Below are 27514 nucleotides of genomic sequence, written 5' to 3'. Positions count from 1 at the left end.
TTGATTGTGTTACAGCAACAATTCAAACCTGCACGAAGAGAAGACTCCATTCATCGGCTATCGTCGTCAACCTCAAGATGGACCCAGGTATATCAAGAGGAAACCCATTGTCATCGTGGGACGTCAACTTCCGTGCCATCATGAATTGCTAAACATGTAAGGCGATACTAGCATCGGAAAGGTGCATGTGATGGAGCACCTGGAACGGGGAAGACTTCACCAGAAATAGAAACTCATCATAAAATTTGAGGACAATTTATCGTAAGAAACTCGATGAGCCTTCTTCTCTAGCAAGTAGTTCTATTAAAATTTGCAGTATTTAGATTTATTTTCGCACATCAATTCTCGATGGTGGCAAGGTAGACTAGTTGCATGTGTGAACGAGATTTTGAACTCTATTAGAGTAGTTTAATGTAGTTGATCTTCTGAATGATTTTTCAATTGCAAATTTATACTTAAAAATAATTGACCTCAGGTTTAATATTTGATTTAGCCTACGATTGTGATGTTTTGAGGTACTGTGAAATGGAATTAGATGTGATTCCAGTGATTTGAGATGAATAATTGTGTTTCATCTGTGCATCGTCCGATAATTCTTTAGGATTGTGTCATCTGTTTTCAAGTTAATTTCGAGATTGCTGATAGACCTAATACTAATTAATAATAATAATAATAATAATAATAATAATAATAATGATAATAATAATAATAATAATAATAATTGTACCGGTTGGTACACCTATACGCCGCACATTTGAATTTTCCGCCTTAAAGTACTCCTCTTCAGTTGAAACTCTGAACTTTAAAACTGAATTAATTCAACCGTTTAGCACAAGATGTCACTGTGTTAATTTCGAATGGTTTTTGTTTTCTACTTATCAAGAAGTGTGGACATTCTCTCACAGATGTCTCTACCAAAAACTATGATCATGCACCCTGGTGCGAAGTGATGGAACTTTTCTTGAAGATATTTTATACTCATAAGTTTTCCTATAACTAAATTTCGTTCTTTCATTTGTAGGTTGGCAATATTAATCATTATTTCCGCCAGTTTTGAAATTAGCCAATCGTAAATTTCTGTCATTAATTTTCAACCAATGGCGTCTTTCTTCTCCAATGTCTATGTGTAACTGTAAGCTACCCAATAAACGACTGTGGGTGTGTCTTAATCATTCATGAAAGGTCTCGAATCTTCCCCGAGAGTATAAAAACTGCTGATTTTCCTGGCTCTCCGCCACTCGTACAACATCGAGCTTAGTGTATGGAAGAATAGCAGGAGGCGGGAAGCGCCTCTTTCATGAGTCAGCAGCTCTTCAATAAGGTAATGGCCGTTTAACATCTTTATTTTCTTGCTAGCTCAGCAGTTTAATCCTCGGGGAAGGTCCGAAACCGGTTTTGATGTAACCTATACCATTTCGATGTAAAATTTTCATGTTACTTTAACTGTAAATCGGGGATAGAGAGTGTTTTACCCTCTCGAGCTCCCCTGCATTTTGATCTGAGGTGACTACGTTTTCATAACCGATTTTCTTCTCTTTCCTAATGTATTAAAATTTTCTTATACGAGTCACCTCGCTAGTGTAGGTTTTAACTAGTTTCATGTACGAGTGCAAGTTCTCGCCTCCATTCCTTTTGTATTTAGGCCGTTTAAATTAACCTTTTTTTAATTTAAGGTCCAGTAGAATGGGTACAAGGTACCCCTGTTCATTTGTAAGTGTGCCTTGAGAGGCAGGCAATGCGAAAATTGTTGTGGCCTTTAATAGGCTTGAAAGATTCAGAGCGGTCAGCTCTTTATGGTGTTTTGAAAGGTGCCTCTAGAAGGCTTGATATTACTAGATGGGAGCAAGTGCTCCATGTTATGAGGGGTTTTCTTCCCTTTGGTAATTCGTGGTTGTGAGCTGAGAGTTCAGAGATTGTAAAAGGTGGGGCTTGAAGCCCAGATCATTAATTTGTCTCTAACTCCTTGCTTTTATGGCCTTGTACCTGATTATTGGATAGCTGTTGACTTGTTGTACTCGTTAAGTTTTCAAATTCTATGTAAAAATTTGTTAAATTTTGTTGTCTATTGAAAATATAACCTTTATTTAAATTTTTAATTAATCTTTCGGACTTGTAGTTAGACCCATTCCAGCCCGCACCTTCTTTCACCTCTGCTGTTCCACAGATACCTCGGAATAATAATAATAATAATAATAATAATAATAATAATAATAATAATAATAATAATAATAATAAAGTTTAAAATGCCAGATCGGGTTAAACATTGATTTAATGGTCGTAAGCCATAAATAGTGATGGATTATTCTTGAATAAGTTATTTAATGTACTCTATTTATGAATTTGCCTGGAGTATTGGTAATCCCGTGGGATAAGATTATAATGTTTTGGAGCTTTTGTCTTGGGAACACAGCGTGTTAGTGTAATTTGGAGCATGTTTTGGACATTTCTTATGCGTAAGAATAAAAATAATTAAGTGAGGCTTACCGACCATGTGCTAGTGATTTGAGATGATCCACCTGATGACAGTGATTATTATTTTCTATCAGATCTTCGAATAATACTCTTAAACTAGTACTTATCTTCGCCTTAAGTGTAAAAGTGATACTCTAATTCAATTACGTACCGCATGCTAAGTCGAGTGCGTTTAATTAACCTCTGTTCATCCATGCGATTTCACTAACGTGACCATGGGTAAAAGTCATGCAATGATAAAAATATGCCCAGGATTCGACTGTAAATAATGTACATAAATTTTCGTGTAACCATGGTGTGTATGATTTATGTGAATGTGGAATTTAGCAGTATTTTCTGATGTGAATTGTGAACATTGTGTTTTAATCTGGTCATGTGTTCATCACAGTGATCCAGATTATTTCGTCGTTGTTTTTTGTCGATTTGTTGGTTCTATGGAAGTGTTTAATGAAATATTACTGAAGTTATAGTAATGTAACGACAAGATTTAGGTTTTCTTTTAATTGAATTTAATTCAGATGAATAAGATCATTTAGTTTAAAGGCAAAGGCTTAAAATAATGAACGATTAAAAATAATCTGTGATTAGGTTGAATACTCAGTAAACAATGGAAGAAGTAACTCAAGGAGATAATGATTAATAATTAATTAATTCAGTGGTTAAATGAGTTATGACAAATTAATAATTAAATAATTGGAACAATTCAATTTATGTTAATACGATCGTGTTATTAGATAAAATTGCATAAATGATCGTTAAGAGAGGTGTCAATCAGATAATTACCAGGTGGATAAGTGGAATTTTTGAATTTATTTTGTTATTGAGAAAGTAGCGGGTCATTTGCCAGTTATTCTGTAAATGTTAGAATGAGTAGAGGAAAGGCACAATTACGTTTAATTTCCAATTTTAAAGCTAGTGAAGGCCTAATTTTGATTTATTGTCTTTTCAGAGCGTAACTTTTTGCCTGTCCGCCTCTGTGGTGTAGAGGTTAGTGTGATTATCTGCCACCCCCGGAGGCCCGGGTTCGATTCCCGGCACTGCAATGAAATTTGAAAAGTGGTACGAGGGATGGAACGGGGTCCACTCAGTCTTGGAGGGTTCGATTCCCACCTCAGCCATCCTGGAAGTGGTTTTCCGTGGTTTCCCACTTCTCCTCCAGGCAAATGCCGGGATGGTACCTAACTTAAGTCCACGGCCACTTACTTGCCTCTTCCTTGTCTATCCCTTCCATTCTTCCCATCCCCCCGCCAGGCCACTGTTCTGCATATCAGGTAAGGCCGCCTGGGCGGGTACTGATCATCCTCCCCAGTTGTATCCCCGATCCAATGTCTCACGCTCCAGGAGACTGCCCTTGAGGCGGTAGAGGTGGGATCCCTCGCAGAGTCTGAGGGAAAAACCAACCCTGGAGGGTAAGCAGATTAAGAAAGAAGAAGAACTTTCTGCCTACGCAGATGAAGATAAATATAATTTTTGTACAGTCCGTTCTGAGAAAAATCAACTTCGTGAAGGAATTATTGTATCAGCAAGAATATATTGTTTGTTTTATGAGTGCTTATATATAATAAATATCAGAAATGTAGTTTGAACTTCTTCTTTGCTTGTTCGTCAATCCTATCCTTTTAAATGCCTCTAAATTAAGGTTAGCCGGTGAACGAACGTTCCCCCTTGGGATCCCTCGCTCACTGGCTGGGTTAGCCAGGGTAAAAGGGGGCAATATATATTGGTTGCGTCAGGAAGGGCATCCGGCCGTAAAGCAGGGGAAAATCCACATGTGCGACGCAGTTCGCACCCGCGACCACCCAGATGTGGGAAAAGTGGTGGGAGGAGAGTAATAAGAAGGCTGTTACCATCCCGCAGTGGAGTAAGAAATAGTGTATTGGTAAAAATCTCATTAAAATGAATGGAAGAATATTTAAGGTACCACTCACTAATAACACTCATTCGGATGTAGTAATACAGAAAGGAAATGAAAAGGGCAGGGTGGCATAGAGAGCAGCATCAAAACCAGATTATGGACTGACGACGCAAACGACAACAATAAATTCGGTACCGGAGCATCGTACATGCATTTATTTAAAACATTATTTTAAGTGCTTAACCTTACGAGTCTGTTCAAGCTAAGAGCGACGTTTTGTTGTGGGATAGTTAAGACAGGATTATTCACGGTTTTAAGTTTTTGAGCGAGTGTGTTTCATTTAAATGTACAAATCGGTAAGTTAAAATTTCGCTCTGTTACCAATAACATACGGATATTCGTCTATTCTGCCTCATATAACACAAGTAAATGCTAAAATTGAACACTAGATGACCATATCCAACACACTACAATTAAAAGAAGAATATTCTGAGCCACATGGTTCTAGGGGCCTAAAATGGGAATTCGATACTCTTGTTAATCCTAACATTCTAGTAATTCCTATAATATTATGCTGTTCATAAGATTGTATTAAAACTTACATCGAATAATTTCTTGAAGAAGTATCCATTTCAACAGCTAAAAACAAATCTTTAACGAACAATGTGTACGGTACCAACACGTTCAATTTGGGGCTGAATTGGCTTTAAAAGACCCCCGCGTTTATTGATTTTCATTAGCAGTTCTATTCACTCCCCTGTAAGAGATCATCACTTCTTATTGTTAAAAAATTATAGACTTCAACCGGGGTGTGTTAAGAAATTATTTTTACAGACCGAGTTGAGTGACGTCACACAGCTCTCGCTTGCACCGATTCGACAGAGTACAGAATAGCTCGGCGCCAGAACTATCGGCCCTGCAACCTATAATACTCGGTGACTTGCCTATCCGAACATCATCGGTTGGCATGTACGGAATAGCAGCCCTGTCCATATCGCTTCGTTGAGGAATGTTGAACAAATTCGCTCATCGCCATGTTGTGGGAAGTTCAGCTTTGAAATCATGGTTAGTACGAAACAATGTTTACAGTTCCTTGCGTGCTTTCATATTGAATCGTGTCGGATAATGGATCTTTTGGATTATTATTTGTGAAGGAGTGATAACATATTGCCAAGTATTTTCAGTGAATAAGCGCTTTTGCAGTAGTTAAATTGATGGGAAATATGAAAGGAGAGTTAAGTTAGGCCTTACCTGTGGAGTGGAAAATTGTTCAACGATGGTGAACCTTTGTGAAGCTTATAACTGTACAGAACTCTGCTAGAATGGACCTGGTATGTCTCCATACAAGTGAGTGGAAATTGAAATATTATGAAATTATTTTCAGTTACCATAATCGTGAATTAAGCAGACCATAGGACGGTGGATTCAGAGAACATGTGGACATGGAATTTTGATTGTGTAGGCTTCTTATTCTTGGACGTTTTTCAATTTATTGAGGGATAATTCTTAAGAAATAAACAGCTAATCTGAGAAAAAACATGCATAATTTTCTTACAGACTGTATACCGGTACTAATAATTGGAAAATTATGGGCCTAAAATCCGTAAAATGTGGTTCATAAAGCTCGATAAAACCTGTCCAGTTTTAGGCAATGTATTCCTTCAAATTGTTAAACATTGTCTGAAAAATTATTTATAAGTACCGGTACCGTAAGTCCTAACGTCTCCTTTCCTAATTTGTTTTATAGTAAAAGAATGGTTAAATATGCTATTCCGAAAATTTTTGCTGGGCCCAAATTTATAACATGCTCATTACAAGCCTGTGAGCTACGTGGTCTTTTTTACGGTTATCAATTTCATACACCGATTTATGATGTTCTTCTTTTTTCGGAGACTGTTCTCTTAATTTAAAACATGTTAGTGGATATTGTTCAATAACAATGCAAAATGTGTCCTTTTTATGTGTGCGCGGTAGTTTGTGTAGGCTGTGTCTTTCATTATCAGTTACTTTGGTATGGCTAAGTTTCCCTGAGGCATTGTCGGACATTTACCGAGAATCAATGTGAAGGAACACACAGACTTTCGCACTTCACGTCCCATTTTTGCCGCATCAGACCTCGGATTACTTCCCTGTTTACTACTTCTGATTGGCATATGATTTGAAGTTAGCAATACAGTGTTTTTGTTTTGTGAACTTACGATCTTCTGTTTCGTATTACTGCCCTTTTTAAATATATTTTTCTATGTACCTAATTAACATTAGTTCTCACCGTGTTATCGCGTGTCATAGGAATAATAATAACGACAGGTGTTTCCATGCGTGTGTTAACGTAACTTGCGTATATTCCGTACTACGATCTCCTCGGCGAGCCCAGGATTGGCCTCAACATGGCGGTACGCGCATGAATATCTCTTCCCCAGTCAAGCGCTACTGCGAAGCTGGCGGTGTGGGGACTAGATCAACACGAACCTGCACCATCACATGTTCTGAATGCTCTGTCCCACAAAAATCACAAGTTGAAATATTATTATTATTTCGAAACTTAATTGACCGAGATTTGAATTAATTTCACGTCTGAATTTGCAACAGTTTGATGTTTTATATTAGGGATAGAAATTATACTAGTTCCATTTTTAAATTTATTATAAGCTGTATTTTTTTCAGTAGTCAGCATTGTAGTTGTACTTTCGATTGACACACTAAATTTTTCTGGAACAGGAGAATTCTCCTAAACAATTGTGAAGACTCTATTTTTTTCATGTTAGAACATGGTGTTAGAAAGCAGTGGAGCTAGTATAGTAATGGGGACGGAGCGGTGCTGAGTGAAGCTGTTGCTGAGACGTCATCACCCGATTGTACCGAGTGAACATACTGTAGCAGCAAGTTTAAGCGCGTTATTGGTATGATAACGTAAAGGTATTTCACCCGTCTATTCAATGCCCTCTTCTCACAACATAACTATTTTGCTGAATATAGCAATGTTGTTTTGTACTGGAAAGCCTGATCTGCTCATTTTATCCTAGTGATGCCTCGTGACATGATCTCACAGATTTGATGCGTAAATGCGGCCGCAAAATTTGCATTTTGCTGATTTTTATCATCAGTAATTTGAAAGAATTGGCATGCATCAGATGGATTTCGCGGCATTTGTGTTAGAGATTACTGTCAAAATTTATTTAAATTCCTTTAAATATTTAAAACGTGAATACCAACTCAAATTGGAATTAATTATGCATCTAATATCCTATGCATTATGTACAAATCCCAACAAGCGGAGGGAATATAGACGTAAATTTGATAAGCACAGATTGAATACAGGAACAGTACGCGAAAATTCTCTTGCGATTTTCTCGAGAATGCCTTAGTAGTACACCTTAGTACTTGCACATTATCCTGTCCTAATGGACTACTAAATGTGTACAAAGTTTGAAGATAATCCGTGATCCGAACGTCGTAGTCTCCGTTTGTTAAACTTGTGTCGTGCGCTACCCTTTGCTCTGGTCCTCCGCAAGTTTTGTTGTTGTTGTTGTTGTTGTTGTTGTTGTTGGAGAAGTTATGGGCTCTATTACTTCACCCAGTGAGAACACGTATAATCGTGAACTTACACTGATAATTAAGAACCACACGCAAGTATCTACACTATGAAGGGCCCGAGAACAGAGTTGAACACCATGTCTTTTTTTTTGCTAGTTGCTTTACGTCGCACTGACACAGATAGGTCTTATGACGACGATGGGAAAGGAAAGGGCTAGGAGTGGGAAGGAAGCGGCCGTGGCCTTAATTAAGGTACAGCCCAGCATTTGCCTGATGTGAAAATGGGAAACCACGGAAAACCATTTTCAGGACTGCCGACAGTGGGGTTCTAACCTACTATCTCCCGAATACTGTATACTGGCCGCACTTAAGCGACTGCAGCTATCGAGCTCGGTAAAACACCATGTCTATGCACACTTCATAAGCAACAAGAGGCGAACAAAGGAAGTGCGCAGAATCAAAAAACAGTGGAAGCAGGAGTATGTAACCTTGCCAAGATGACAAATACGGAAGTTTACAAAGCAATACGAGAATCATCCAGATATTGATTGATAGCAAGTATTATGGCAGGAGACATATCAGTAAGCAAACAGGAGACGTTGGTGGGGAGAGGTTTATGGAGACTGATATGGTGAGAAATAAAAGCCAGACGAAAAGAATCATTCACAGGGCATTGAAGTAATAAATGATTTGCACCAGCAGTCGGTGTACCACATATACAGGAGGAATGGGAGGAGAGGTGAAATCGATGTTTATATAGAGGAGTTAGTGCATGATTAAAGCGAAGGCGAATAATGTTTTAATATGACGGCGAGAATAATTGCCCTTCAGATACCAAGGATAGGGAGGAATAAACGGCTGGATATTGTAATAAAAGCGACCTTTATAAGAGGCAGAACGAGTCCAATCTTCTTGCCACTGACAATAGGCAGAATTTTTAAGAAGAGGGTAAAAATCGGGCAGAGGAACGGCAAGTTGAATTTGGGAATTTCTTTCACGAGCAGCTCGCTTACCGAACAAATCAGCTTGTTCATTCCCATAGATCCCCATATGACTACGGACCCAAACAAAGTTGAGAACAACCCCAGATTGATGCAAGGTATAAATGAGACATTAAATAGCTGCATTAGGTATAGAATGATGCTTAATATACATGAGAGCTTGACGAATAGCAAAGAGTTCCGCAGTGTAAATAGAAAATTCACCGGGTAAACGATACAGTTCAGCAACGTGCGTATTGTCAATAAAGAACGCAGCTCCAACGCCGGAAGAGTCTTTTGCGCCATCAGTATATATACACTGACTGACAGAGCAAATGCAACACCAAGAAGGAGTGGTCAGAACTTTATGCCAATTGCAGGGTAGACTGACGTCACTGAGGTATGCTCATGATGTGAAATGCGCCGCTGTGCTGCGCACGTAGCGAACGATAAATGGGACACGGCGTTGGCGAATGGCCCACTTCGTACCGTGATTTCTCAGCCGACAGTCATTGTAGAACGTGTTGTCGTGTGCCACAGGACACGTGTATAGCTAAGAATGCCAGGCCGCCGTCAACGGAGGCATTTCCAGCAGACAGACGACTTTACGAGGGGTATGGTGATCGGGCTGAGAAGGGCAGGTTGGTCGCTTCGTCAAATCGCAGCCGATACCCATAGGGATGTGTCCACGGTGCAGCGCCTGTGGCGAAGATGGTTGGCGCAGGGACATGTGGCATGTGCGAGGGGTCCAGGCGCAGCCCGAGTGACGTCAGCACGCGAGGATCGGCGCATCCGCCGCCAAGCGGTGGCAGCCCCGCACGCCACGTCAACCGCCATTCTTCAGCATGTGCAAGACACCCTGGCTGTTCCAATATCGACCAGAACAATTTCCCGTCGATTGGTTGAAGAAGGCCTGCATTCCCGGCGTCCGCTCAGAAGACTACCATTGACTCCACAGCATAGACGTGCACGCCTGGCATGGTGCCGGGCTAGAGCGACTTGGATGAGGGAATGGCGGAACGTCGTGTTCTCCGATGAGTCACGCTTCTGTTCTGTCAGTGATAGTCACCGCCGACGAGTGTGGCGTCGGCGTGGAGAAAGGTCAAATCCGGCAGTAACTGTGGAGCGCCCTACCGCTAGACAACGCGGCATCATGGTTTGGGGCGCTATTGCGTATGATTCCACGTCACCTCTAGTGCGTATTCAAGGCACGTTAAATGCCCACCTCTACGTGCAGCATGTGCTGCGGCCGGTGGCACTCCCGTACCTTCAGGGGCTGCCCAATGCTCTGTTTCAGCAGGATAATGCCCGCCCACACACTGCTCGCATCTCCCAACAGGCTCTACGAGGTGTACAGATGCTTCCGTGGCCAGCGTACTCTCCGGATCTCTCACCAATCGAACACGTGTGGGATCTCATTGGACGCCGTTTGCAAACTCTGCCCCAGCCTCGTACGGACGACCAACTGTGGCAAATGGTTGACAGAGAATGGAGAACCATCCCTCAGGACACCATCCGCACTCTTATTGACTCTGTACCTCGACGTGTTTCTGCGTGCATCGCCGCTCGCGGTGGTCCTACATCCTACTGAGTCGATGCCGTGCGCATCGTGTAACCTGCATATCGGTTTGAAATAAACATCAATTATTCGTCCGTGCCGTCTCTGTTTTTTCCCCAACTTTCATCCCTTTCGAACCACTCCTCCTTGGTGTTGCATTTGCTCTGTCAGTCAGTGTATGTTGAATCACTCAGAGAAACACGTAGTTTTTTAAGAGGAGGGCCATTCAACGAGGAACCAGAAATAGAGGAAGAAAAACAAGATGTAGGGGAGACAATGATAGTAGGTACCAAAAATAAACAATCAAAATTAACTGAATAAAACGGAGGAGTCAGAGTGCGTAAGATAGAACTTTTATAAGAGAGGAGAACTTGATAGGCATACAACAAAGCATGTATCTTGCTACGGCGGTCTTGCGAGAGAAGGGAGTAGTCATTTAATAACTGTAATTTGGGAAGCAACGTGTGTTGAACGACGGCAAATCGTTTAAATAATCATTTAGATGTTATCATTTTACGTTGAATTGGAAAAGGGAGCTCACCTTTCTCAACAAGAAGAGCACCAGTAGGGGTAGACAACAAGGCTCCAACATAAATCCTCAGGGCTTTTTATTCTATAGTATTTAAGTGGTTAAGAATACAATCAGACGTTGTATCTATAACATGCGCACAGTAGTCGAGACTAGAGCGGATATTAGCCGGGTATAACAACTGAGTTTTGGATTTGAGATATTTAAGGATGTCAGAATCAGAAACGTTCATTTCCACACCGCGTATAAGTCCAACGCGCAAGATATTTGAGCTGGGAATATACGGTTTGAGAGAATGAGTTTCAAGCATCGAATGGCGTGAAATGAAATTAGCTTGAATCGCGGAACTAAATTCCACCAGTAATCTATTTCGTCCTTTCACAAAAATATTATTATCATAGAACAATCTCCCAAGTGCCATTGGATGTAAACCATCAATGTTTTTAGACCTAGTCGATTCTACAAAGACAATGAAAGTACCAAAATAAGCATGTTGATAAACCTCCAACTCCACAGGAGGTGGGGGAGGTGGCGGAGTGTCATTAGATTGTTGAGGTGCTAATGGCGGCTCTAACGAATTCATATTGTAATTGAGATTAATCAAATCAGTTTGCATAGACACAGTTCCTTCATGATCGACATTTCCATTAGAAGAGGCATCCGGTGCCTCATCTCCTCCATTATCGGTATCCATCGTCAAAGCCGACACGGACACTCACTCACACAAATCTCACACACCACTTGACACTGAAAGCAAACACAATACTCCAATCAAAAAAGAACCGGTCCGTACGAGTTACACGGACGGACTGTGTCCTCCGCGAGTACTTGCAGTTGTAAGCGGAGGGGATCGGTGGTGCGCTCTACCGCTACTACAACCGGATTACTCATCGGTATTACCACAGATGACTGGATCCCTCACTGCGCTCCTTATACCGGCCTTGAAAATTGCTTGTGAAGCCCAGCATAATGCTGTAATTGGAAAGTTTCTCCATAATGCCGCTGGAGCGGTGGCTTCCTAGTCACTGACAGGAAGCTGTATACCGCAAATTGCCGCATTTCTAGTTTTATTTACATTGTTTTGTTGTCAATGTTGGCAACGTGTTCACAATTAGGTGCTTGTTTTCCCGATATTGAGAGCTGATAGTTATGCGCTAGAGAGTTTATTTTTTATTGTGTAGTGTGGTGATAATATTTTTTAAATTATGTTTAGAAATCTTGGAGTTTGTGACATTATTGTGCGTCTTTTTGTACTTCCAGCATAAATTTTCTGCAAACAAGAACAAATGTAATGAGTGGCTCAAAGTGATTTTTCCCTGTAACTTCGTCCTAAATAAGAATTTTAATTTTAAGCTAATTCGTTTTTTAATGGTGTAATGATTTGCTTTTCCTTAACTGTGTTTGGAAATAATCGAATATGTATTGCTGTGTGCCTTTTTGTATTTCGAGCAGGAAAAAGCGAGCAAAGGGACACTATCATTTCACGGATTCTCTGTAGACCAGGACAAAACTACGGAGTGGCTCAAATCAGTTAGCACTTTCATTTTAGTTTTCCGTTTCTATTTCGGGCATTTATCATCTTTCTTTCTTAATCTGTTTACCCCTCCAGGCTTGGATTTTCCCTCGGACTCAGCGAGGGATCCCATCTCTACCTCCCCAAGGGTAGTGTCCTGGAACGTGAGACTTCGGTTCGGGGATACAACTGGGAAGGATGACCAGTACCTCGCTCAGGCGGCCGCAACCGCTATGTGTTGGGGATGGGAAGATTTGAAGGGATAGATAAGGAAGAGGGAAGGAAGCGGCCGTGGCCTTAAGTTAGGTACCATCGCCGCATTTGTCTGGAGAAGTGGGAAACTATGGAAAGCCACTTCGAGGTTGGCTGAGGTGGGAATCGATTCCCCCTCTACTCAGTTGACCTCCCAAGGCTGAGTGGACACCGTTCCAGCCCTCGTAGCACTCTTGAAATTTCGTGGCAGGGCCAGGAATCGAACACGGGCCTCCGAGGGTGGCAGCTAATCACGCTAATCGGGGTTTTTACCCCTAAATTTTCTTTCATTAAATAATCCTTTAGGTGGAGCCGTATTTGCCATATGACAGCAACACAACACATTTTCATCCAAGATAATCTGAACTGTAACATTAACTGACAAGTAAGAACCATTACTGTTATGAAGTGTTGTTACCTGAGCAATGAACAGTTTACATTGTATTTACTCAAAATACTTTTCTCGCGCTGAATTTTTATTTAAAATCTTCCTCCTCTTTTTCGCTATTTGATGTACGTTGCACCGGCACAGACAGGTCTCATGGCGATGGTGGGATAGGAAAGAACTAGGAGTGGGAAGAAAACTGTCTTGGCCTTAATTGAGGTACAGCCTGATGTGACAATGAGAAACCACGGAAAACCATCTTCAGGGCTGCCGACAGTGGGATTCGAACCCACTATCTTCCGGATACAAGCTCACAGCTGCGTGCCCCTAACTGCACGGCTAACTCGCCGGCATTTAAAATTCTAGTGCAAGGTATGAATGAAATGTAATCTGAAACTATATATATTGAAATTAAAATTTAAACATGTTTGAGCCAAAATACTTATGTTATCCATGCAACGAGTATAGAAAAAAAAGATTTTTTATGATTTGTCCAGCCCCCTTCCTGGAAGCAGCACTTGAAGAATTTTAAAACTCTAATTGAACAATGACTCTTAACCTCAAGATTGTGGTAAGCTCAGCTATGTATCTAAATGCCATGATAATAATAGCGATTACTATTGTTCCTCCCAGTTAGGAACGTCAGTTGGACTACTCCATCTCTCTGCAATTTCATCTCATGACGTTATTTTGGCACATATTAATGAAAGTAGCCTTTAGGATTAATCATTTTAACAGTATTAGTCAATGTAACATACTCCTTTATTCCCTAAATTAAGATAAATCGGCTATCAGAGTCAATATCAGAACGTCAGCTGGACTACTCCATCTCAGCGCAGTTTTATTTCACGACATTATTTTGGCAAATATCAACGAAAGTAACCTTTAAGGCCGGTCTCCACTGATTAACATTTAACAACAACATGTTAAATGTTAAAAGTGTCAAATGTTAACTGGTGACACCATCAACATGTTAAACGTTAAATGTTGAATACTGTTTTATTTAACATTATGTCCACACTTAATAAACATGTTAAACTTGACTTCCTTTTTCTATATACAGGTAGTTAATTATATCAATTTATGGTAATACATTTAGGTGGTGTCTAGTATTTTCAAACAAGGGCAATGGACTCAGATGAAGAGGATTACCGGGCGAGTTAGCCGTGCGGTTAGAGACACGCGGCTGTGAGCTTGCATCTAGGAGATAGTGGGTTAGAATCCCACCGTCAGCAGCCATGAAGAAGGTTTACCATGCTTTCCCATTTTCACACCAGGCAAATGCTTGGGCTGAACCTTAATTAAGGCCACGGTTGTTTCCTTCCAAATCCTACGCCTTTCCTAGCCAATCGTCGCCATAAGACCTATCTTTGTCTGTATGACATAAAGCCACTAGCAAAAAGAAAAGAAGATGAAGAGTATTTGGTCCTTGTTATTGCCACTGTTGCTTCTTGTTATGATTTAGAAATGCAGTTTTATTTGGCATATTTCCTTCCTTCATCCTGCTCATTGCTTCAAAAGCAAACCACTTTGAAGTATGAACTTCGTCCGATGCTGCCCCCGACTTTTCTGAACTTTTTACAATTCTTGACTGTACCGTACTGGGAGCGGAGGGACGCTAGTATTTTTTTTCGATGCACTCGCGGGAACAATTTTAGATAATTTCGAGTCCCTGGAAACTGTCGGCTTTCTTCGCTTTATCTCTGTATTCCTTTGATGATACATCCCTCAAACAAGGCCTTTCTATTATATCATTTAGTCCAGAGTTATCTCTTTGCTCCACTCGATTTCTGACTGAATTTTAGTACCGGTGCGTATAGTGCAGAGAGAACGTCATACGTGCGCGTACTGTATTTGTAGCTTATAACAAAGAGAATGAGTATTGCGAAGTGTTGTAACTATAATCCTACTTCACGAGAAGTACGTCGTTTGTGTCGTTTAGGCTATCTGTTGGAATGTAAGCAGCACAGAAGTTGCCGAAACTGTGCCGACATCTCACGAACAACGAATTGACATGTTTTCCACTTGGTGCGAAAAACACGCCAACATGTTAAATGTTAACCTCAACATTCTGAGTTAACATGCAAAGTCAGTTCGAAGACACAATCACAATATACATGTCAATTGTAACCTGTTAAATTTAACATGTTGGTGTAAATGTTAATCAGTGGAGACCGGCCTTTAGGATTAAACATTTTAACAGTATTAACCTATGTAACATTGTCCATAACTCTAAATTACGATAAATCGGCAATCAAAGTCAATATCTTTTTCATAAAGGAATATGCATTTCTACCGCAAATAGTTAGACCGCCAGCGCCACGTGTAACTACTCCGATTACATCCGTGGTATTTCTCGCTCCGCTCCCAGCCGTTGCGTAGGCAACGTCCCAGCCAAGAGCAACTACAATTACATCAGACAGTAATCCAGAAAAAATACGGCGGAAATCTGTGGGCGATATGAATGGTTGAGGGGAAGGTTATGCATGTTTATACCGAGTCACCTAAAGAAAAGATCACAAGTCGAACGTCATGAAATGCAACTCACTAACTCAAAATATGAATAATTAAACACCAAAAGTAGCGTTATCGTGTATTGTAAGTCTAAATGTAATTTCAGAGGGGAAAATAAGGAAGGGAGAATTATTGTATCAACGTCATGTTGATACAGACACACTACGGTATAAAAATATTTCACATATGAAAATTCCGGTCAGCAAAGAAGATATATAGATATCAACAAAGAACATTATTTACCGTACCTTACATAAAATACTACGCAACATCACCATTAACCACAGCCCATTATGTCAAACACGCAAACAAATTTCTCCAACAAAATTTCAACCCTCCAAAATCCACCTGTATTGTTGAGAAGGTACAAGCGATATTTGTATGATACACTTGACCATCTAAAGCACTCATTATCTTAAAACTCACCAGTGTTGATGGCACATTTGCATCTTTTATAGAAACTGAACACAATCCTGATGTTCACTCACGGGAATTGGGATTAGGTTTTGTTTACGCACGTTCATTATAAAACGTTGAAAATTAATTACATCATTCTTGTACCACCGCTTAAGATTAATTCAGTCTCTAAATCATAAATCTTGGTCATGATTTCTCTGATCTTTCCCGGACTGATTTAATTTTCATCATTAGTTTTAACTTCGGAAGTTTGCGCGGCACTCGAATTAGATCACCATCTTGTATTTGTTCCTTACGAATGTTCTTAACCCAATTTTGCCTTAATTCTAGGTCTTTTGGAAACGGGAACACTGAAACTTGTGTCCTACCTCTTACTTACATCCAGGCACGCAGCACATTAAACTATAAACATATTGCATACGTACGGTAACTAAAAATAAAGAAAATACTTTCAGAGAAGAAAACGAGAATCAACATTAACCTAATCACCACCGATGTTGTCGGAATAAATAAGCTCTTTGAGAACAAACAGCTTCTTACGGCACTGGAAGAGGATCTATACCCTTCTTAAGACTATAAATAACTTTAATGTACGATTAATAATATTCAAATTTCCGTAAATATTTGGTAACAACACGACTTACACAAATCAAAACAAACGCATGCTAGCACTCCAGCTGCCTCCATTATGGACAGTTTCGATAGGTCGGGTAAGGTCTGAGCAAGACCAACTACAATTACATCAGACCGTAATCCAGGAAAAACATGGCGGACATCGGTGGGCGATATGAGAGGTTGAGGGCAAGGTTATGGGTGTTTATTCCGAGTCACCTAAAGAAAAGATCACAAGTCGAACGTCATGAAATGCAACTCATTAACTCAAAATATGAATAATTAAATACGATATATAGATGTCAACAAAGAACATTATTAACCTTACATGAAATACTATGACACCACTATTAACCACCGCCCATTATGTAAAACACGCAAACAAATTTCTCCAACAATATTTCAACCCTCCAAAATCCACCTGTATTGTTGAGTAGGTACAAGCGATATTTGTATGATACACTTGGCCATCTAAAGAACTCGTTACCTTATAACTCACCAGAATTGACGGCAAAATTGTATATTACATAAAAAAGAACATAATCCTCATGTTCACTCACGGGAAAGGGGTTAGGTTTAGTTTACGCACGTTCATTGTAAAACGTTTAAAATTAATTACATCATTCTTGCACCACCGTTTAATTTCGTCTCTAGATCATAAATCTTGGTCATGATTTTCCGGATGTTTTTGGGACTGATTTAATTTTCTTTGTAGTAAGGTACGTTGGCTGATAGGGCAAATGCTAGGATAGGCATCATTAGTTTTAACTTCGGAAGTTTGCGCGGCACTCGAATTAGATCACCACCTTCTACGGGTATATAATGTTTTCCCTAACAATACATTTGATTTCAAAAATGATAAAATGATTAATGTACACAGCATTATTAGGCCAATGATTCGGTTCGAAGTTTTCCTTACGAATGCTCTTAACCCAATTTTGCCTTAATATTAGGTCTTTTGGAAACGGGAACACTGAAACTCTTACTTACATCCAGGCACACAGCACATTAAACTACAAACATATTGCATAGGTAACTAAAAATGAAGAAAATACTTTCAGAGAACAACACGAGAATGAACGTTAACCTAATCACCGCCGATATTGTTGGAATAAATAAGCTCTTTGATAACAAACAGCTTCTTACGGCACTGAAAGAGGATCTATAACCTTCTTAAGACCATAAATAAATATAATGTACGATTAATAATATTCAAATTTCCGTAAATATTTGGTAACAACACGACTTTCACAAATCAAAACAAACGCATGCTAACACTCCAGCTGCCGCCATTATGGACATTTTCGATAGGTCGGTTAAGGTCTGAGATATTGTAGTTGGTCTTGGTCTGAGATATTGTAGTTGGTCTTGGACTGAGGTATTGTCTTGTCCCAGCTCTACTCAAGACCAACTCTAGCTGTATTCCGCTCCCCGTTCTAAGCTAGTGTAGTCACTTGTATTCTATCTTCTTTGGTAGTCACATACTCGGTGTATTCCATGCGCAGTGGCTAATGTCACGAGGCGACCTCGAGTTACTGTTCATGTCTCAGATGGGAAGGAATCAAAATACTAGCAAAGTTTTTTTTTTTTTTTTTTTGGCATTTATCTCGCTAGTGAAGTCTTGCTTGTTGGCGATATATTTCTAGTGCATTACCTATTTCAACATGAATGATCAGCAAGTTGGTGTAAGATTCTGATTTTCTGCTTTAGTTCAATGTTAAGATATGGCTATTCATGTGTCGTTTTGTAATTTGTTGCTGTCCATGGCTAAATGGTTAGCGTGCTGGCCTTTGGTCACAGGGGTCCCGAGTTCGATTCCCGGCAGGGTCGGGAATTTTAACCTTCATTGGTTAATTTCGCTGGCACGGGGGCTGGGTGTATGTGTTGTCTTCATCATTTCATCCTCATCACGACGCGCAGGTCACCTACGGGTGTCAAATCAAAAGACCTGCACCTGGCGAGCCGAACATGTCCTCGGACACTCCCGGCACTAAAAGCCATAGGGCCTACGCCATTTCATTTCATTTTCATTTTCATTTGTTGCTGTAAACATGTAAGGCACACCAGAATCGAAAGTAATTGAATTGGAACCTACTTTTGAATCCCAAATAAATATCCGCAAGACAAGACAAGAATTGGAACCTGTTTCATTGTAGTGACTGTATACTCTTCTTTTCTGAACTGATGATAAGGTCAAGGAATGATTTTACTCAGCCGTTGTGACTGTGAAAACTGCGTTCAGTTATAATATCTCCTTTGAACAATATTCACAGAATTTCCTACTTACAGGAGACATAATATCACAATTTCGAGATATGTTTTCTGATGTAATTAGGTACAATTCCAGTGAGACATGTATCTGATGTCGTTCGGTACAGTACAATTGCAGTTGGCCTTTTAATGTTTATTCTTTACTTTTTTTTTTTTTTTGCACCCAGAAATTTTAAGCAAAACAGTACTTCTATTGGGTAATTGCTGTATGCATGATTTTTTTTATTGTTGCATTCTACACTTGTAAAAAAAAATCTGCATCTTCTTTGTCCCTCCTGTCAAGAGCGCCCATGCCCGGGGGCACGCCCGCCCCCTCTAGCCCTCGAGGAAAGGAAAAATCTTATGTAGTCAGGTGTTTTCCTTTCAAGAAAATGATTTAAATGTCGGTATTGCGTAGAAGTGATAGTAACTCCCCCCAATCAGGGGATATCGTGGGTGTTATTCTACCGCAGAATACAAGTCGCCATTCATCTTGAAAAATATTGAAAAGACTGCATACTCCCAGATCGAACCCCCTCCCCCTACAAACTGTCATATGGTCGCCCATGCCTCCTATATATAGTCAGTGTGTTGCTATCATGAATGTTCGTGTGGAGGCCGGAAAGCCAGTGCTTAGGCCTAAGTTGTTTAGGTAAACATAACATAAATCAAAATAGTTTATTTGCAAATGAGGTCTCTACCTCGGTGGCAAATGATACAAAAAAAATGCATTATTCTCAAAAAACTACATTTTAAGTTAAAAAGAAAAGAAGCCTTTTTTCTTAAAATACAGTATTATACAATTTACATTGACACCTTTTCTATTAAACACACAGCTCATCCTTAATAAATTTGTATTAATTACAAAATTCTACTCGTAATAGCTTCTGTACCTACGCACATAATCAACTCGTATACTGTATGTGGAATCACTTCCAAAAGACTACACAATATTGCTATAAGATTTAAATGTACATTGCTTTTTCCCCCCCTATTTTGGTACCTGACGTGCAGAACGACCTGCTGCGTCTTAACCAGATCCCCTTTTGCCACTGCTTTTCAGAGTTCCTGAATGGGCCTTCACAGCTACTGTAGCAGTCTCAGGGCCCTCGGGAAGTCCCCACTGTACTTCACCCCTACAGGCAGTCCCCTACTTCAGCTGTTCAGTCTCCATAGACAAGGGAATGGAATTAATTTATTCACAAAAATTCTTTATTAGGCCCTACAATATCTTACACTGGTCGAATGCCCTCTAACGTTTATTTTCTTTGTTGCCGTTTATTCTTTTCTTGAATATCTGTACAGATTTTGGAAAACCCTACCTTTGAGCCGAATATCAAACTCAAATGAGAGCAGCATTTCAATAATGAAACATTAGAATCATGTTCTCAACACTGCAGTTAAATTCTGTGATGGTTAGAAGGACATCATGGGCATTTCGTTGTGTTCTAATAAATAATGTTATTAGCTTTACGTCGCACTAACTATTTTTACAGCTTTCGAAGATGCCGAGGTGCCGGAATTTTGTTCCGCAATTTTGTTCCGCAGGAGTTCTTTTACGTGCCAGTAAATCTACAGACACGAGGCTGACGTATTGAGCACCTTCAAATACCACCGGACTGAGCCAGGATCGAACCTGCCAAGTTGGGGTCAGAAGACCTGCGCCTCAACTGCCTGAGTCACTCAGCCCGGCTGATTGTGTTCTCATTATCACTCTACATCTTGTCTGTAAGGGAAGTTGTTCGGTCAGTACTAGTGAATAAATACGACGTTGTTTGGACATGGAATCATCTCACGATTTAGCTCACACAGGTTGTCCACATTCCTCAACTGTAGCTGCAATCAGTGACCACTATCTCTGACTTGATTTTGAAGAATACCTAATAAAAGAAATATTGTGCAGAGGAAAACAGCAAGATTTGTAACAGGGGATTTCAGGAGAAAGGGTAGTGTATCAGAAATGTTAAAGGAACTTGGGTGGGAAACTTTAAGTAAGAGAAGGCAGAAAACTAGACTTATAGGATTATATAGAGCCTATACAGGAGAAGCAGCATGGGGAGATATCCGTGAGAGGCTTCAGTTGGAAAATAATTATATCGGCAGGACTGACCACAAGTATAAAATTAAAAGGAATTTTAGCAGAAGCGATTAGGGTAAATTTTCATTCATTGGGAAGGGCGTGAAGGAGTGGAACAGTTTACCAAGTGTAGTGTTTGATCCTTTTCCAAAATCTCTACAGATATTCAAGAAGAGAAAAAACAGCAACAGAGAAAATAAATGAAATGTTAGAGGGCATTCGACCAGTGGAGGTTATTGTAAATAAAAAAATGTTTGTGAATAAATTAATTCCATCCCCTGGTCTAAGGATTTTACAGCCGAAGTAGGGGACTGCCTGTAGGGGTAAAGTACAGGGGGGACTTCGAGGGCCCTGGGACCGCTACGATAGCCGTGAAGGCCCTTCAGGAACTCTGAAAAGTGGTGGCAAAAGGGACTCTGGTTAAGACACAGCAGGTCGTTATGCTACTTAGGTTCCAAAATGGGTAAAAAATAAATAAGTAAATAAATGCAATGTAAATTTTAATCTTATACCAGTTGTAATTCCACATACTGTATATGAATTGACTATGTTTGTAAGTACAGGAGATATTATAAGTATAATTTTGTAAACAATATAAATTTATTAAGGATCAGCTGTGTGTTTAATAGAAAAAATTGTCAGCGTAAATTGTATAATATTGTATTCTAGGAAAATTTTCTTCTTCTCTTGTTAATTTAAAATTTAGTGCTTGACAATAATGTATTTTAGTGTACCATTTGCCACCGAGGGAGACACCTCATTTGCAAATAAAGTGATTTTGATTTGATTTGATTTGATTTGATTTGATTTGATTTGAAGAACCTTGAGCATCTTGATACTAATAAACTCAATTTGGTATTTGATTTCTACAGGATGTTGAGTGTCCGCTGAAACTTCTACGAACAAATTGGATGATTCTGATTGGCATGGGAGTGCAATGGCTGGATGGCAACATCACTAGCTTTTTACCTAAGTGGCTGCAGGTCAAGTCCTGGCCGATGCTTGTAGAATTTTGAAATGAAATATCATGTCCTCTAATCCGGATTCCAATTCTGTGTAACGCTGGATGTCCCTTGGTCATGATCATTTATATTAGCTTTCTTTCTTTTTGTTTGTTTTTGTTTTGTTCTTTTCAATGTTGATTCCCAATTGCTATGGTGAAGTTTCAGCTCATTCACTTCGTTATTATATAGCCTGTTACAAATGCGATAGGGTGCTCTTTACCACCAAATGTTACTTCATCTGAACCCAAACACAGACTCTTGTGAAGGGGGCCACATTATATTAGACATCTGAAATATACCTAATATAGCCATAAATACTGTAACAGACTATTTTGTGAATAAGGATTTATGTTTTGAGAATGTTAGGTTTCCTTTTAATATGTTGTACATACATTACAGTTTGCAAAAATTGCATGCACACAGGCTTGGAGTCTCTCTGGCCCGTCATCCATGTCAGAATGGATGGTATCAATAAGGAAATCTGCCATTGCTGCCATCAAGGAATGCTTCAAACTTTCAAGCGAAGGGTGTCTTCTCTGGCAGACAATTTTTTCTAGCACTGAACACAGTTTGAAATCTACGGGGTTGTGATCAGTACCAGGCCAGTTGGCCATGTGGTTAGGGGTGCGCATCTGTGTGCTTGCATCCGGGAGGTAGTGGGTTCGAACCCCACTGTCAGCAGCCCTGAAGATGGTTCGATTTTCACACCAGGCAAATGCTGGGGCAGTACCGTAATTGAGGCTACTGCCGCTTCCTTCCCACCCTGTGGCCTTTCCTATCCCATCGTCGCCATAAGACCTATCTGTATTGGTGTGATGTAAAGCAAATTGTAAAAAAATGTTAAGATCAGGGCTACAGAAGGCCATGCAGCAGTGGAGATGGCAAAAGTTCGGTTACTGCAGCAGTTTTTCAACACAGGCATCTAGGCGTGATCACACTGTCATTTGTTTCTTTTTCGCTGACTTCTTGAGGTGGACATGATCATGTGGTACACAGGGCTGCCAACTTCTGATCTTAATAACTGGTGGTACATTGTTATGTGTGGCTGCGCTACTTCTGAATTTTCAAACTAGCAGATTGTTTTGGATTGCATTGAAGCAAAGGGGATCTGGGGGCATAAGGCCCCAGGTTAGGGCCACGAAGCGGCTGTTAGGCCTCTCGCATTTCGTATCACCCCCCAGAGTTACATTTTCTTTTATAACCAAATTTAATTTAACACGCGCCATTATTAATTGCCCAAGCGTGACGATGCATTTCCTTTGGGTGAGATACAATCGGATATGATGTCATTTCCACCAGTCAAGTGAAATACATTCCATTATCAACCCATGTACAACTAAATGCAATCTGTAACGAAATAATTTACAATACAGAACAAACTGTTTGTCATTAGCTGCACATAACAAATGGCTATGTCAGTGTCAGCTTTTTGCCACTGATAGAGGCACCAGGACCTATTGGTCTACATTGGTTATTTAGGCTGCTAAGGTGTATATGGAGGAAGAAACAAGTACCTGATGATTTGTGTAAAGGTGTAATAATACAAGTATTTAAGAAAGGAAGTGTGGAAAGAAATTTAGTAGGAGAGCAGTATGGATTGATGAGTTTGCAAAGCAAAATATCAGCCTCAGTAATTTGGATATTTTTTTTTATTCATAGCCAATAAAAATTTAATTGGAGCTGATACTGTTAGTAAAATTCTCACTGGAGTTAGGAGAATGCTCACTTGTAGGCTAGTGGTGATCGAGACTAAACTCGGATATTAATAGGAAGAATTCCAACAAGACACGATTCTAAAGATAACCTTGCCATGGTTGTGATGAGCATATTTGTTAAGGATGCTGCATTATCAGATCTGTGGACACTGGACACCCTTGGAATCACAGATCCTCCTGAGAAGTTGAGCTAGATAGAACTTAAAGTTGCAGTTCAGCAAGATTTTATTGAGACGGTGACCATCACAGAGGAAGGGTGCTATGAAGTACATTTACTCTTGAATGCAGATCGCCCAACTCTGCCTGACAACTACAACCTAGCTTTGATGAAGAGGATGAACTCCAGGCACTGCGATGTTGTATTTGGTGTATCTTCTAGCCCTTTTCTCTTAGAAGCCTACTTAAATCTCAACTTGAGACCACCTTAGCGCACTGTCAAGAAGGAATGTTGACATGGCCCATTTTGTCAGTCGAGGAGCTTGCCCATACACATCTTATTTGAACCATATTCATCTAAAAACAAAACTGATTGATCACTTTAAAAGTGGTACATTATTTACATAGATACACATTAAAACACACACACAATATCATATTAAGGAACACTGGGAGTGAGTTTTAGGCATATTTTATCAAATATTTCGATTTTAACATATTACTTTACCCTTAACCATTGCGGATAAATTAGTGGTGTCCACGAACCTACTACACTGGCGTTGCAGGGGGAGAGGTGATACTCCCACATGGCGCGTCCCAGGTGGTGGATAGGGGGGTCCTAACCGGCTTGCCGGCGGACTTGAGGGAAATAAAATGCCTCTTGCGGACCTAACACACAACCCTCTGTGGGTGGGGGACGCAGACGAAGAATACACCCACGGTATCCCCTGTCTGTCGTAAGAGGCGACTAAAAGGGGCGACAATGGGATGATTGTATTAGAACCATGAAACTACTTGTGATAAGTACCACCACGCGGGGAACACCATGGGTTGCTTTTACTTGCGCGTAGGACCACTATGTTAGGTACCAAATAGGTTTGTGATTAGTAGCAACAGTGTCCGTTGCCAGCTTCTACAGTACCATGGATTCGTACCCCTATATGAGCAACACCATGGTTCTGCCATGCCTATGCTTAGTACCCACTATGTGAGGAACACCACAGGATAGTGCGGGTCCCTGTGGTTAGTCCATTTATGAGAGGAACACCATAGGTTTGCGTTGCCTGTAAATAGCGCCGCACCGAGCTGCAGTCACTTAAGTGTGGCCAGTATCCAGTATTTAATATTAAACTGAAAAAGGTTTGAAACTTGCAGCTGCTGGATGGAAATCTTTAACTGGTAGTGCGGAACAAACTGTTAATGAACATGTGGTTTGTGACCCCACCTCTTGAAGCAGCCAGCAATTCTCAGGACACTGCTGATGCAAGAGGAAGCATTACATTTTTCAAGCCAGTAAATCGATTAAAAATACTTTAGAATTAATTAAACAACTGGATAATTTGAAATTACAACCATATCATACAACGCACTCATTCGATATCACTAATATGTATGCTAACATCAAGTGCGGCCAGTATCCAATAATCGGGAGATAGTGAGTTCTAGCCCCACTGTCGGTAGCCCTGAAGATGGTTTTCCGTGGTTTCTCATTTTCACACCAGGCAAATGCTGGGGCTGTACCTTAATTAAGGCCACGGCCGCTTCCTTCCACTTCCTAGGCCTTTCCTGTCCCATCGTCGCCATAAGACCTATCTGTGTTGGTGCGACGTGAAGCAAATAGCAAAAAAAAAAAAACAGAAAAAGTAATACCAATCGTCTTAAAAAACTTGCGCACTCATAGCCGGCTTAGCCAACTTGAAATAGACGATTTTATGCCAATTCTGAAGCTTTTAACCAATAATAATTATATTACTTTCAACAAAGTAATATATAAACATATATAATATATGGGTTCACCGGCATCAGGCATCCTGGTTGATATATACATAGATTTTTTGGAACACACAAAAATTGAAAAAACAAGACATTATGGTGTAGATTTGTGGATGATACTCTTATAATCATGGACCAACGTATCACTGATGCACCCTCCACCCTAACACACTGTAATAACATTGATACTGATATCAAATTCATAATAGAATCCAAAAGTAATAAGACCCTAAATTTTCTAGACTTAACCATCACCAGACTCCCATTTTCTTTTAAATATAAAATCTACAGGAAACCAACACACACAGCTACGACCATCAAACATGGTTCTGTACATCCTCCTAGTCATAAAAGAGCTACCTATAATAGTCTAATACAAAGAGCATTTATTGTACCCATGTCTAACATAGAACTCAAGAAAGAACTCAACACTATACGCAAGATCGCAGCCCATAATGGTTATAACAAAAGTTTTATAGAATGCATAATTTACAAGTTCAAACACCGGCCCAGGACTAAGTTACAAAAAGAAGCAACTAAAGCAAAAACCTATGCAACATACACGTTTAACCCTGAGATTTTCCGACTAATGAATATTTAAAAAAAAAGAAACATCATTATTTCCTTTAGGACTTACAACAGAAACCTTGATATTTTTCATAATTCTAAATTGGTCAATGTATCCAATCCGTTTGATGGATCAGGCGTTTATAGGTTTCATTGCAACGACTGCTCCAGTGTTTATATTGGACAAACTGGGAGATCATTTAATTTTAGATACAACGAACATTAACAACTTACGTCGCACTGACACAGATATGTCTTGGACAATGACAAAGAAGGATGAGAGTCGAATACAGGCAGCCGAAATGGAAGTTCTTGAGGAGTATGATACAGAAGAGTAGAAGAGACAAAATAAGGAATGAGAAAATCCGGGAAGAAATTGGAGTGGAAAAAATGAATGATAGAATAGAGAAGAGCCGACTAAGATGGTTTGGGCACATAAAGCGAATGAGCGACGAAAGAATGCCAAAAAAGGTGATGGAAATGCAAATCCAAGGAAGGAGAGGCCGTGGACAACCACGATTGAGATGGAAGGATACCATCCAACGCAGCATTATAGAAAGAAACCTGGACTGGGACACAGTGTTGGAGGAGGAGTGGAGGAGGAGGAGCCCCTACCCGGCTACAAAGGGAAATGATGGTGGCAACGAACATATTAATGCCATTAGGTGCAGGAAATTTTCAGCAATAGGCCAGCATATACAAGAATACAAACATAATTTTCACTGTATTAGCAACGATTTGGACATCATTGAAACAATGAACAAAGGCCTACTACTGTATTAGACCTGACGGAGCAATGTTACATTACATTAGATCAGTATTACAATCTCAATGATCTTTCGGAGAAACCTACAATTTTATTTGATATGCTTATTTCAGTGATAAATAACTTAAAAACACCTAAAATCAATTAGTACACAAAACATTACGCAGCACGCTGGCTTATTATCCCCAGCAAAGCCCACGCCCCCCTGACATACAGTCTCACGCTACCGCAACTTCCCCTTCCCCTACCTAACAAGTCCCGCCTAACAGCTGACGCTTGCTGGCAGTAGCTTCACACTTCACAATCCAGTTCCTCACAAACACCACACGCAGTTACATCGAGCAACAACTAGATGTTTTTACAATAGTCACACAAAGACTGTGATATTTTTAAAAAAGGAAGGAAAACTTGTATACGATATTAATATTACAATTATATATTGAGGGACTCTTTTACATAAATACGTATAACTCACACCTAACCAAAGAACAGTGTTCTAGAAATTATGTATTCAACACGTCAGATGTTATTGAAGGACTGATGGTAAATTTTATAAGGAAATCCTTGTACTTTTCTAGGCCAATT

The 27514-nt window shown here is 40.0% G+C and overlaps 1 protein-coding gene across 4 annotated transcripts in view; it reads left to right on the top strand.

The window, feature by feature from the left end:
• The first annotated feature begins 18118 nt into the window (after positions 1–18118).
• LOC136864397 (vacuolar ATPase assembly integral membrane protein VMA21 homolog) overlaps positions 18119–27514 on the top strand; it is a 110454-nt gene continuing 101058 nt past the window's right edge. For 3 of the 4 annotated variants that reach the window (XR_010859302.2, XR_010859303.2, XM_067141338.2), the window contains exon 1: positions 18119–18306. Coding sequence is in view for 2 of the 4 variants with exons in the window: in XM_067141338.2 (XP_066997439.1) it covers positions 18286–18306 (21 nt within the window). In the remaining 2 variants the exon portion in view is untranslated. The remainder of the gene's footprint in view (positions 18307–27514) is intronic. The other variant, XM_067141337.2, reaches the window with a different exon arrangement.

This window comes from Anabrus simplex, chromosome 2, assembly GCF_040414725.1.
Source record: "Anabrus simplex isolate iqAnaSimp1 chromosome 2, ASM4041472v1, whole genome shotgun sequence".
Taxonomy (NCBI): domain Eukaryota; kingdom Metazoa; phylum Arthropoda; class Insecta; order Orthoptera; family Tettigoniidae; genus Anabrus; species Anabrus simplex.
Note: the sequence above shows the minus strand (reverse complement) of the source record. Positions and strands in the feature narration are given on the sequence as shown.